The sequence below is a fragment of the Micrasema longulum genome, unplaced genomic scaffold (assembly GCF_059751315.1).
Source record: "Micrasema longulum isolate JH-2025_06_02 unplaced genomic scaffold, ASM5975131v1 h1tg001557l, whole genome shotgun sequence".
NCBI classification, from domain to species: domain Eukaryota; kingdom Metazoa; phylum Arthropoda; class Insecta; order Trichoptera; family Brachycentridae; genus Micrasema; species Micrasema longulum.
Genome location: NW_028278740.1, coordinates 991,254 through 1,004,347, shown reverse-complemented (window position 1 = coordinate 1,004,347; position 13,094 = coordinate 991,254). Strand labels below are relative to the sequence as shown.

Genomic DNA, 13,094 nt, shown 5'->3' with positions numbered 1-13,094 from the left:
CAAGGGTCCAAATTATCCGGGGTCCAAAATCCAATCCAAAGAGTATCCGAGTTCCAAGTCCAGGGGGGTAGCGGTGTTCGAATCCAGGTGGCGATGAGGTCCGGTTTGAAGCGAGGTAGGGAGGTGAAGTGGAGAGTAGAAAGCCTTAGTAGTGTGGTGAGATGACTGACTTTATTTTTCCCCGGCGGGGCTATATATACAACATTTTGCCGTGCGGCGGTGGGCTAGGCCAATAGCGGGCGGTGCTAGGTTGACCAATCACGCGGCGAGAGAGATAGCGAGCACATTTGCCGGCTCTATCGGTCTCTCTCGCGCCACGTATAAGGTCCCCACCCTCCCGCTACCGGCCGCAGTTCCCCGCCGACCGCGCGGCGATCAACACTCATACAGAACAACATAAAAACACATTATGGGCATACAAATATTTTCATGAATTCTAATCTATATGTGGGCTTCAGTATGGCGATCACCACCCCCGAAAGTGACAAATACTAGTCTTTATTGAGGAGGTGGTAGATCGCTTACACATACTGAAGCCTCCTATGCTACATTAAAACCCCAGGAAGGGCCGCCAAGTTGGTGCATGTACTTTTACGTCGGCAACACTCCCCCCTGCCGAGGAGGCATCTCTGCGCCGACGTCGTCCTTGATTTGCAACACGGCGAGCTTGACGGCGGGTCGTGTGTAGGTTCCGGTGGCTGTCTGGACCCGGGCGCTCCTGACTTGTCCATCCTTCCCTGGTGTGACTGCTATGACGCGTCCCCGCGGCCATTCATTCCGCGGGAGGGCGGCGTCCGTTATTATGACCAGGTCATCGACCATGATCGGTGTGGCGGCCTGTTGCCACTTCCGTCGCTGTGCCAACGTCGGGAGATATTCCCTCATCCATCTTTTCCAAAATGCGTCGGCTAGTTTCTGCGCCACCCGCCATTGTTTTCTGAGGCACAGTTCGGGCGGCGCGTCTCTGTAATCGGCCAGATGCGGCTGGGCCCCGCTCGACCCGATGAGAAAGTGCATCGGAGTCAGCGGAGCGTCGTCTCGGCTATCAAGCGAGACGTGGGTTAGGGGCCGAGTGTTTACTGTGTACTCGGCCTCCGCTATCGCTGTCATTAGCGTTTCCTCTCGGGGGGCTTGTTCCTTTAGAATCACCATAAGCGCCCCCTTTATCGACCGGACGAGCCGTTCCCAGGCTCCCCCCATGTGTGGCGCCGATGGCGGGTTGAACACCCATTTGATCCCTCTCCTTGTCGCCTCGTTCTGTAGTTCGGGATCGTGGGCTAGTTCCTTCATGGCGGCCGCCATCTCTTTGTCTGCGCCTCTGAAGTTCGTCCCGTTGTCCGAGTAGAGCGTTGTCGGATGTCCTCTGCGGGCCGCCATCCTTCTGAGGGCCTGCACCGTCGAGTCAGTACTCAACGACGGTGTAATTTCAATATGCACGGCCCTCGTAACCATGCACGTAAACAGGGCCCCGTATCGTTTCTCCCGGCGTCTTCCGATAGTTACGTATACGGGCCCGAACATGTCCACCCCACAGTGGGTAAAAGGCCTTACGTGATGATCGAGTCGGCCGGCAGGCAGCTGTCCCATGAGCGGAGGCTGCGGGCGGGCCTTCTGTATTCGACAGTAGCGGCACTCGTATATAATTTTCCTTATATTTGTCCGTAATCGTGTTATAAAGAACTGTTGTCTGAGTTCGCTGAGTGTCCGCTCTGTACTTGCGTGTTGCCGCGACTCGTGATAATGCCTTATCAATAGACGCGTATAGGCGTGCGCTCCGTCCAGTATGACGGGCGCCTTTAGTTGCTCGCTCACCGCGGGGGCTTCCATAATTCGCGTCCCCATTCTGAGGACGCTATCTTTATCGAGGTAGGGAGTGAGGCCCAGCAGGCGGCTGTTCCGCGGGAGGCACTCCCCCCGTCTAATTGCGGCTATCTCGGCGTGGTAACTGTCTGTCTGGCTTATGAGTATCCACGCCCTCTCTGATGCCTTGAGTTCCGGGGCGATGAGTGTCGCGCTTCCTGTATTCTTTTTCCTGCAGCGGTTTATGAAGCGCAACACCCACGCTGTAGTCCTGATCAGTCTCCGCCAGGAGGAAAATCTTCTTTCGTCCGGGAGGGCTGTCATCACGATGGCACTGTTCGCACACTTTATTTCACTGCTTGTATCCGGGGTCGCCGTTATTACCTTGAGCGGCGGCCATTGACTTTTATTTTTCTTTATGAAACTCGGCCCACTGAACCACATGCCGGCCGGGGAGATGTCTGGTATCTCGCCGTCCCGCGTCCCGAGATCAGCGGGGTTCTTCTTTCCTGGTACCCACCGCCACTCTTGAGCGTTCGTTAGCTCATCTATTTCCCCTAGGCGGTGGGCTACAAATGGCGTGAAGATACGCGAATCACTCTGGACCCAGCACAGCACCGTAGTAGAATCTGTCCAGTAGTAGGTTTCGCGTATATTACTTCCGCATTCTTTCTTAATTGTGGCCGCCAGTCGCGCGGCCATGAGCGCGGCTTGTAATTCCAGGCGTGGAATTGATAGCGCTCGTAGCGGGCTAACTCGGCACTTGCTAGCCATGAACGTCGCATTCCTTCCGGCGGCGTTCTCCTCCACGATGTAGGCTACGGCGCAGCTCGCTTGCTCCGAGGCATCGGAAAATACGTGCAGCTCTACTGGCTGGCCCTTGGCGCTCGATACGCGCCGCGGTATAGCGCACTCGGTATTGCGTAATATGTCCACCCAAGTGCGCCATTTCTCTGCGTGTTCTTCATTCACTTGTTCGTCCCACTCTATGTGGGAGCGCCACACATCTTGTAGCAGTATTCGCGGGCGTATTGTCAAACACCCTACGAAACCGAGTGGATCGAAAATGCTCATAACTTCACTTAGCATCTGCCGTTTTGTAGGCCTCTCTGTTGGAACCTCCCGTGACACTTTAAATTTAAATTGAAACTCGTCTGTCACCGGGTCCCATTTGATGCCGAGGACCCTCTCTGTTACGGAGGTTCCGCTAATTATTTCGCGTGCGCTTTTCCCTCTCAGATTTGAAGGAATCGCTTCCATTACGGAGGGATCATTACTCGCCCAATTCGCGAGGATGAATCCGCCCCGCCGTAGTAGTTCGCTGACATCGTGGCGCAGTTGTATCGCCTCTGCTGCACTGTCTACGGCATCCATATAGTCGTCCATGTAGAATTTATTTCGCACAGCATCCCTGGCGGCGGCCATCTCTTGCCCGTGATCTTCTGCGACTTGATTTCTCACGTACTGTGCGCTGCTCGGTGAACACGCCGCGCCGAACGTCATCGACGTCATAATCATTTCCCGAATTTCTTCTTCGGGACTATCGCGCCAGAGGAACAGCTGCGCCCTCTGGTCTTCTTTTCTTATTTTAATTTGGAGAAACATCTCCCTTATATCTGCTGCCAGCGCGATCTTTCCCTCGCGAAATCGCATTATATTTCCCATAAGCGATGAGAGAAGGTCCGGGCCGTTGGCCAACATGTCGTTCAATGACTTCCCGTTGCAGCGGCTGGCGGCGTCAAATACTATCCGTATTTTATCCGGTTTATTCACGTTCGTCACTGCGAAATGCGGCAAAAACCAAAGCCCACTCGCAGTGTCTTGTCTTTCAGCCAGCGTCAGTTCCCGGGCATACCCCTTGTCTAGATATTCTTTAATCTTTAACTTGTAAGCCGCGGCGAATTCACTGTTTTTACTGAACTTTTTCTCTATGCTTAAAAATCGATTCAGCGCTGTACGGCGATTATCCGGTAAACATATTCGATTGTCTTTCCACAGTAGCCCTGTCTCGTACTGTCCTTGCGGTAGGAAACGTGTCGTGGCTCTCATGGTTTCTGTGGCTCGCGCCTCCTGACGCGATATCTTGGCTGTCGAACTTATACCTAACGCGTCGACGGCGTAATTTTGTTTAACTAGATTTTCTAGTCTCTGTTCTGTACTAAGTGCCATTAGTATGCTGGCGTTAGTCTGGCGTGTCCGCCCACCGTGTATCACCTTTCCTAAGGCTGTCACTGAGGCGATGTATTCCCCGCATCTCCGTGCCTCTCTCGTCACTATGAGAGAGGCGTTATCTTGGCCGATGAGTAACTGCGGGCACACTTGTCGCATCCTGCCTTCCCCTTCAATCACGGGCTGTAGCGGCAGACTCAGCTTCTGTATTGTGTTTGCGCGGAGAGTGAATAAATCTTCCGTAACTCCGCGCACTTTAATTGTGACTTTTCTTGATGCACTATCTGTTACGCACATTCCGCCGGCACCGTGGATTTTTAATCCTCGAGTCTCTCCCGGCGCGCCGATGTCGTTTGCTATTTTTGCGTCAATCAATGTCACGGTTGATCCCTCATCTAGTAACGCGTACGCGTTCACTCGTCCTCGCGGACCACTTAACATGACGGGAATCACTTTTAGGAGGACCGGTTCCTCCCGAGCGTAGGTGCTCGTCACTATATTATTCGTCCGCGAACTGTGGCCGTAATCGTAGTTTCTTTCATTTGAACTCGCGGCGCGGGTTTCGTTCGCGGTCGGTCTGTTTCCCCCGGCGCCCGCCGCTGCAGGCGTGTCGCGGCGGGCATTATTATCTGGCGCTCGTATATCGGCGCTAGACCGAGCTTCACTGATATCGGCACTATTTCTGTCGTGTAATGTCTTGTGATGTGTTCGGCGACATCCATCGAGGCCGCACTTTTTTACATTTCTACACTTTATTGCCCGATGAGTGTTCGATAAACACGAAAAACACAAATTCTTTCGCTTCACTATGTCCCATCTTTCCGAAATACTACACTCTATGTATTCCTGGCACGTTTGTAGTAAATGTCCTCGTCCGCACAAAACACATGACGCTACACTTTTCCCGTTTCCCTCTGTTGAAATCACTGTATGCACTTGTTCTCGCTTCTGTGGCTTCTCGCGTTGTTTTCCGCTGTACACTTGCGGCTCTATTCCGCCGCCTATCATCGAAGATTCCGTTAAATCTTCCAAAAAGAGCGCGAAATCCTTCGCGGAGGGCCTCACCCGGTTTCCTCTTCTGCTGTACCACCAGAGAGACTTCATGCACAGCGGTAACTTGCTCACTAGTTCGCTTAGTAGTTGTGGCGTAGACATGTAATCGCCACCGAAGCCTTCTAAGGTCGCTATCGCGTTCCGAACTGCGCTAGACAGATCTACTAATGCTTGCGTAGATCCGTCGTTCTGTATGCAGCGGAGCCTTCTCACTTTTTCCAACAAGGAAGACGCTACAATGTCCGGCTGGCCGTAGTGTAGCTCCAACGTCTTCATTATCACCCTCACTTGGCTTGGATCCACTAGTAATGACGACACAGATTCTCTTGCCCGTCCTTTCAACGCACGCTGTAGACGCAGGAGGTTTTCTGGATCCGAAAGGCAGCACATCTCCGTCGACTGAGTGTACTGCGATTTGAAAGTAGCCCATTCCTGCGGCTCTCCGGCGAAGGCGGGTAGGTCCTTGGCAGTAGATTGGCGCGCTATCATGGCGCCGACTCTGCTAACGTCCTCTGGGGCTGAAGTCGGGCTTCTTCCTTGCGAAGCCTCTAGTAGAATCGCCATTTTTGACAGCACCGTCATGATGCCGTCCATCTCCGTAGCACGCGGCGCGGGCTCGGGATTCGTTTCCAAGGGCACGCGTCGGTCTTGATCGTGTAGTGAAGCACGGAGCGTTCGAACCTGCGTCCTCAGCCGCTGGACTGTATCTTCGGATGTGTCCGACTCGGCTGAGTCCTGATCTGTAGCAGGGTCTTCTCTTGGTTCCGTGCCTCCTCGACCCGAGCGGAGTGAAGGGGTTCTCGAAGTCATCTCTAGGCGCTCTGCGATGAATATCCGGCTCGAAGGACCAACTTGTAACAGACGCGGCGGATCACTGCTTCGTCCGTAGCAATCGCGCCCGTCACAAGAACTGTATTTCTATAGGTGCTGGTGTCAAACGCAGAGTGGCCGGGCGTAGGCGGGCCTCGGCCGACGAACGATAAGCTCCGGGGGAGGTATCGTCGCCTAGAGATCCCTTGCGGGGTCGCTAGCGAGTAGCGCTGGCGGCCGCAATCCTGAGTCAGGCAACCGGGTTGTAAGGCCGGTATCTCTCCGTCGGTGGGAACGGCGGGGTGTGTTCCGGGGAAGTATCCAAGGGTCCAAATTATCCGGGGTCCAAAATCCAATCCAAAGAGTATCCGAGTTCCAAGTCCAGGGGGGTAGCGGTGTTCGAATCCAGGTGGCGATGAGGTCCGGTTTGAAGCGAGGTAGGGAGGTGAAGTGGAGAGTAGAAAGCCTTAGTAGTGTGGTGAGATGACTGACTTTATTTTCCCCGGCGGGGCTATATATACAACATTTTGCCGTGCGGCGGTGGGCTAGGCCAATAGCGGGCGGTGCTAGGTTGACCAATCACGCGGCGAGAGAGATAGCGAGCACATTTGCCGGCTCTATCGGTCTCTCTCGCGCCACGTATAAGGTCCCCACCCTCCCGCTACCGGCCGCAGTTCCCCGCCGACCGCGCGGCGATCAACACTCATACAGAACAACATAAAAACACATTATGGGCATACAAATATTTTCATGAATTCTAATCTATATGTGGGCTTCAGTATGGCGATCACCACCCCCGAAAGTGACAAATACTAGTCTTTATTGAGGAGGTGGTAGATCGCTTACACATACTGAAGCCTCCTATGCTACATTAAAACCCCAGGAAGGGCCGCCAAGTTGGTGCATGTACTTTTACGTCGGCAACAAATATAATGTTGACTAAACTCTCTAAGTAAAACTTAACCTCTTTCTATATACTCCATAATATCGGTGAACATTTGATTCACTTAAGGCTTCAAGCGTCTACGAAACGTCTGTAAAAATGTACAACATCATTTTGCGTACTTAAAACAACGTGAAAGCATTGTAATTATATTTATAGAATTTGTTTTTAAACATTATTAACTCAAATTAAGACTCGTCGGCAGGGGAGCGCTGCGATTACGTAGCTGTCGCTGTCAGTGGACGAATCCATAGAAAAAAGATCAGTTTTTAACCGGTTTTCCCGGAATTTCCTTCGCTGACACGAAGACGAATAAAATCCACTTTGTACTACCCTGTCTATTAGTTTTCGGGTAGAAGTATGCGATTATCGAAGTAATTCGTGCTAAGCCACCTGTAGGTACCGCGAACGGAAACCTCAGCTGTCACATTATTAGCTAGACATGCTTTATTTTGCTTTTTATTAATATAAACGAATGTTTTGAAAAATAATTTCGTTGATTTTTGCAGAAATGTGTAGTTTAAAAGATAAAGAATTGTTTAGTTTTTTGTTTTTTGTATAGAAAACAACAGGAATCTAGTTTTAAACAGATTCTTAGTGGTTTCTGATAAGACTGTCATAATTGAATGAACTCATTTATTTTATCGCCAGTGAAACATTGTCGCTCGTATGCAGGCATCCCAGCAGGCGTCATGTGAACACAATTGCCCAGAGCGCAGGGCGAATATCGTCATCGCCCGTTGCGCCGGCTGCAGTATAGTTGCACCAGTTGTTCGCGGTACATAATGCTGTGTGCAGTGTGGCGCTAGTGCTTATCCGGTCAGCATTTGCAACTTTGAGTGTTTTAAATTCATCGCAAAGTATCCGACGAGTGATGCTCGTAGAAAAGGGTATTAATAAACATTATTGGAATTTTATATCAAGAATGTGTCTGAAAAATGGATTCGAAGGTTAAACGTTTTGTACGATAGATAACGCCGTGACCTTGCGCGTCGTGCGGACTTGTGTTTGACGTTTGATAAATAAAATTCATCGTAGTGTTGGTCAGTGTTGGTATTCTTCGATTGTAGCTCATTCACCGGTCGGTCGCAGGTCGCAGTACCGTGCAACCGGTGGCTTTTTCGCCATGTATTCTATTTTATGTACAAAATAACGAAAACAGAAAAAAAGCGGCCTGCAGTTTATATCTGCGTGATGTGACAGATCGGCGCAATCAGCGAATAGTGTGGAACGAGAAAAGAAACAGTCGTGTTTTCCCGCCTTGTGCCAATTTAGCAATTGACAGAATAGTAAAATATTTAAACATACAAAATAAAACCTGGAAACTTTTATTTTAAGTAGTAAATAAAAACAACAAATGCTCGAATGAATTTATAATGCAATTCTTAATCGAATGCAAAAAAAAACTAACGAGTGTGCTGCAAACTTATCTCAGTGTATCATCGACAACAATGATTACATACAAAATATAAATTGGATTCGCCGTATCAAAATTGTGTGAAAAAATCAGTTTTAAAAAAATGTTTTAACGTTGATCGAAAGTATCGTCAATGAAAACCTCAGCGAGGCAAAGCTACAGCATGGCATCTTCTAGCCGCCCCTTGTTCGAGGAGAGCGCTGGCGTCGCGGGAGTCGGGGGCGCCTCGGGCGGCTGCCACGGGGCGGCGTCCTCTCCCCGCTCGGCCGGGGAGCCCTACTACGAGAGCTACGACAGCGACGGCTCCCACCTCAACCTCGCCGGCACCCTCCGGAGCAGCGACCGCGAGGCCAGGAAGAAGGCCGAGAAGGACAGGAGAACCACGCTCAACACTCACATCGGCGAGCTGGCCAGCCTCGTGCCCCTCGTGGCCGAGTCCACCAAGAAGGTGGACAAGACCAGCATCCTGCGCCTGGCCGCCCACGACCTCCGTAAGGAGCACGTGTTCGGGGACTCCGTCAAGCCCTGCCACTCGGACGTGGGCCCCGGCGTGCTCCAGGCCTTCCTCGAGCTCATGGGGGGCTTCTTGCTCACCATCACCGTAAAGGGCCTCATAGTAGTCGTCTCCTCCAACATAGTATCGTACCTGGGCTATACTCAAATAGATTTTCTCGGGCAGAATATACTGGGCTTTACGCACCCCGACGACGTGGAGCGCGTGAAGGAAAACCTGAAGTATCAGTGCGCGCAGTCCCCGGACGGGTCCGCGGCAATCTCCACGGAGCGCAGGGACTTCCTGGTGCGCCTGGCGCGCGCCGGCAGCCGCTCGGAGCCGCCGCAGTACTCCGTGTGCCGCGTGGACGGCTCCTTCCGGCGCTCCGACCGCGCGGGCGCGGCGGGCGCGCTGCACCCCATCCGCCGCCAGCGCGTGCGCAAGGACCGCGCCGTGTCGTCCAGCGGCAACGACGTCGTGTTCGTGGGGCTCGTGCGCGTGCTGGACCACTCCGTCGTCCCCAGCCGGCTGCTGGAGGCCAGCAAGCAGGAGTACTGGACGCGTCACCTGGTGGACGGCCGCATCGTGCACTGCGACCAGCGCATATCTCTGGTGGCCGGCTACATGTCGGAGGAGGTGATCGGCGTGTCCGCCTTCACCTTCATGCACAAGGACGACGTGCGGTGGGTCGTGATCGCTCTCCGCCAGATGTACGACGGGAACAATCCCTACGGGGAGTCCTGTTATCGCCTGGTGTCCAGGACGGGACACTTCATGTACCTGCGCACCAAAGGCTTTTTGGAGATAGACCGGACGACGAAGGCCGCTCAAAGTTTTGTCTGCATTAACTCCCTCGTTTCTGAAAAGGACGGGATGGAGATGATTTCCGAAATGAGAAATCGGTATTTGGCCACCATCGATTTGGATAAGACGCACGCTGCCTTGAAACGCATTTCTAACGACGACGAAATGGGGGTCGAAGATCCGAAGTTGATAGAGAAGGTAATAATAAACCTTATATCCCATCTTGACTCCAAGCGTAGTAGGAGACCTTCCCAGGTGGAGTTTTCCCTCGACCCGGAGAACTCCCCGCAGCCGTCCGCCAACACGCTGGAGTCGCTCACCATCATCCCGCCCACGCAGTCGGACGTCAAGTCCTCCATCATGAAGAGTATATCCGTCATGTCCCTGTCGGGCGCCCTCAAGAGATCCGGGAACAGCCTGGATAGCGCGTGCAAACGACTGTGCCGAGGTGAAATACAACCCGCAGATTTCGATAAAGACCTCGCTTAGTGATCGGCTTTTTAAGATACATTATACTATACCTATTTAATCAGTTTTTAAAAATTATTTATTTGTTCTCAAAAATACGAAAAGGTTCGCATTAGTTCTCGTGTTTTTTTAAGCTGCGTAGAGGTCGACAATATACTATTTTACCGAATCGCCGGACACAAATTACAAATTATTTAAACAAACTTTACTTAATAATATTTTCTCGAATAAACATATAGTATATTATACGTTGTGCAGTTAATCGAAGTTTCTACGGATGTTTTAGCTACTGTTATTAACCTCTACGTGTTTAGTAATAACTACCTACCTATTTAAATTTACTCAATCGTCAAACTATCGTGCTGGCCAAGTTTGGAACTTGAAACGAATTTGATTATAATTGATGTGGCAGAGCTTATGGAAGGTAAATAAATGGTTGATTTTATTTTTAATAATTATTGGTGGCATAAACATTTCCGATAGTGTGCAGTATAATATGATATGAAACACCTTACCGTGTGATACGGCACTATTCATTTATAGTAGCGGGTATAGAACATTGAATGTGTGTACCTACATAGGCAGTTCTTTTTCTTATCCACTGTGAATTATTGCAATGAATAATTATTGTTTATGTCCACTCGTTGTGATTGCACTTTCTAAATGTATTGATGTTTTTAAAATGTGTGAATTATTGGAATTGTAACAATGCCTTTGCCAAAGGTTGAATATAAAACTCTAACGGATCGAATTACTAGATTATATTACAATGTATTGTTAAGTTTGTTAAATGGTGTATGTATTAACACCTCCCTACTATGGAGAACCAATTTTATACATTTATTAGGTAATCTATGAAAGGTCCAAAATGTATATGAATGTATTCTTATTATTACACTTCGGGTCAGGTTATTGTAAACCAGGCACTCCGAAGGTCCGAAATGATTACAGGCAACTCCCGCATAACACTGTTTTGATTGTATATTTCTTACAGCGCAAATATACGTATTGTCCTATGTTTGTGTCAACTTAAACTGAATATAATTGAGGACCGTTTTTTCAAAACATGATATTCGCACCGAATGGCGTCTTGATTAAAAAAAAATAAATCCAGTATTGAGACGCATCGATTACCTGAAAAAACTCACTAAAACACGCTAAAAACCGGCTTAAAAAAACTATCAGTCTCACACTACTGAAAAACGATATTAATCGTGTATTTTTTTTTCCCTGATTTCATAATTTATATTGGATGCTCATTAAATATAAAAGAATAGTATAAACTCTCAATTAGATTTCCTTCAGCTTTAGTTGTAAGTTGTAATTTTTAAAACAAAGATTGTTTACGCGGTTTAACGCGAATCACAAAATACGCTCCCTTTAAAAATTCCGTTTCGAGCGAATGTCGTGTTTTGAAAAAACGTTCCTCAATTTAGAATTTCATCACTGTGCATCATCTAAATTATATTCCATAGACATCCATGAATATCCTCAGAGCTGGCAAGATGCGGTTTAGGTGACAAAATGATCTCCCTAATCGTCAATAATATGTTCAGTGGATATAAAAAATGCTTTCTCACGCGCGGTAAAAATTAAACCATATCTTACGGCGAAGTTTAACGTAAATGTATGAAAAAATTGAAAAAAACGGTTTTAATAAATATGAATTACTTTGAAACGTCACAAGTTCTTGTGAACAGTAATCAATTTTTCACTTAGCTTTATTATGTTTTGTGATAGATTTCCAGTTTCAATTTTTTTTCAACATTTAGTATATTAGGAGTTCTACTTTTAAATTCAGCACGTCTCACCGACGACAACTCGTGACGTCACGGATAAAGTAATTTCAAAATTTTGAATATCATTGCAATGATGCAATAAAATTTTTGGTTTAGGTTGTCTGTTAACAATTATACTTTAAAAAAAAATTAAACCACTGAATTTCGTCATTCGTACGAAGCGAAGGGTAGTTCGACAAAAGTCCATTTAATGTTTAGTTCCGCAGTCCATTTGACGAGTTCCAGTTTTGTTATTTAAATCACGTCCCGTAACAAAGAATATGACAGTCTTATGAACGATTCTCTTAACTTATTTCGCAGCCATATAACCCAATACGCTATTTCATTCCCTGTTATGCGTGGGTTGCCTGTATATCTTCCGCGGAAAAATACAATACAAATGTACTTACATTATTTTACATTTATAATAATTCGCAACCGCAAGTGGTTTCGGGGTAGGAAATTATCAACTACAAAAATGAAATTATATATTTGACCATGCTAATTATTTGCGGTACATTTACATGATAATATAAATCGGTTTATTATTTATGATTTTATTTGGATACCTACCTTATCATAACATTTAATTTTATTAGAGAATCTCCAATCAAAAATGATAATATTAAGAATAGTAAACATTCTTTATTAAGTAAAGCATCGAAGGCGATTCATTGTTTTATTATGGTAAATCAGGTTCAGGGTTGGCATGATTTAATCATATTAAAATCACAAATCAGATAAATAAAAAAATCGTTGATTTTATTGACTATTTTTGTTTAACTCAACAAAAGAAAACGACATAATTTAGGGTTTACAGTTTAAAAGAGTACAACGCAGTCATTATTTACGAGAATAATTAAACTATAGTCCTTAAAATGTAACGTGATTAGAATGACAGCTGTCAGAAAAAGCGACGACATAACTTTGTAGTAACGTCAAAGGAGTTATTTATATTGACACACGAAAAATCATTTGCATCTGGCGTGTTAATTTATTTTTTTAATACAATGATTGAAACATAAATCAACATTAATACAAAAAATCAGCGTTAAAACTAAAAGGAAATTAAAATAAACCTAATTATTAATGACGTTCTTACAAGGTTACATCATTTTGCAAAAACGTTAGAGATGGAACAAATTGATCAATGTAAATTGATCGAATAAAAAAATAATTCATTTGACGTTGTTCATGAAAAAAGTATATATGTCCAATTTTTTGTTGAATAATTGTGTTAAACACACTAGGCTTTTTTTTGCGTTTTTTATATAAATTTTCGGAAATAGAGTTTCATGATTGCATGAAATAACTGATAAAATCGATTTGATCAGTGATCAGTAATTTCCTATCACTAAT

The 13,094-nt window shown here is 47.2% G+C and overlaps 1 protein-coding gene across 1 annotated transcript; it reads left to right on the top strand.

Annotated features, from left to right (window-relative positions):
- The first annotated feature begins 6,779 nt into the window (after positions 1-6,779).
- LOC148274931 (basic helix-loop-helix ARNT-like protein 1) lies at positions 6,780-12,860 on the top strand. Its single transcript, XM_088236441.1, has one exon. The coding sequence runs from the start codon at positions 8,326-8,328 to the stop codon at positions 9,976-9,978; it is 1,653 nt and encodes a 550-aa protein (XP_088092567.1). The 5' UTR covers positions 6,780-8,325; the 3' UTR covers positions 9,979-12,860.
- The last annotated feature ends 234 nt before the right edge of the window (positions 12,861-13,094 follow it).

Coding starts and splice junctions, on each gene's coding strand:
- LOC148274931 (XM_088236441.1), top strand. CDS start 8,326: ATGAAAACCTCAGCGAGGCAAAGCTACAGCATGGCATCTTCTAGCCGC.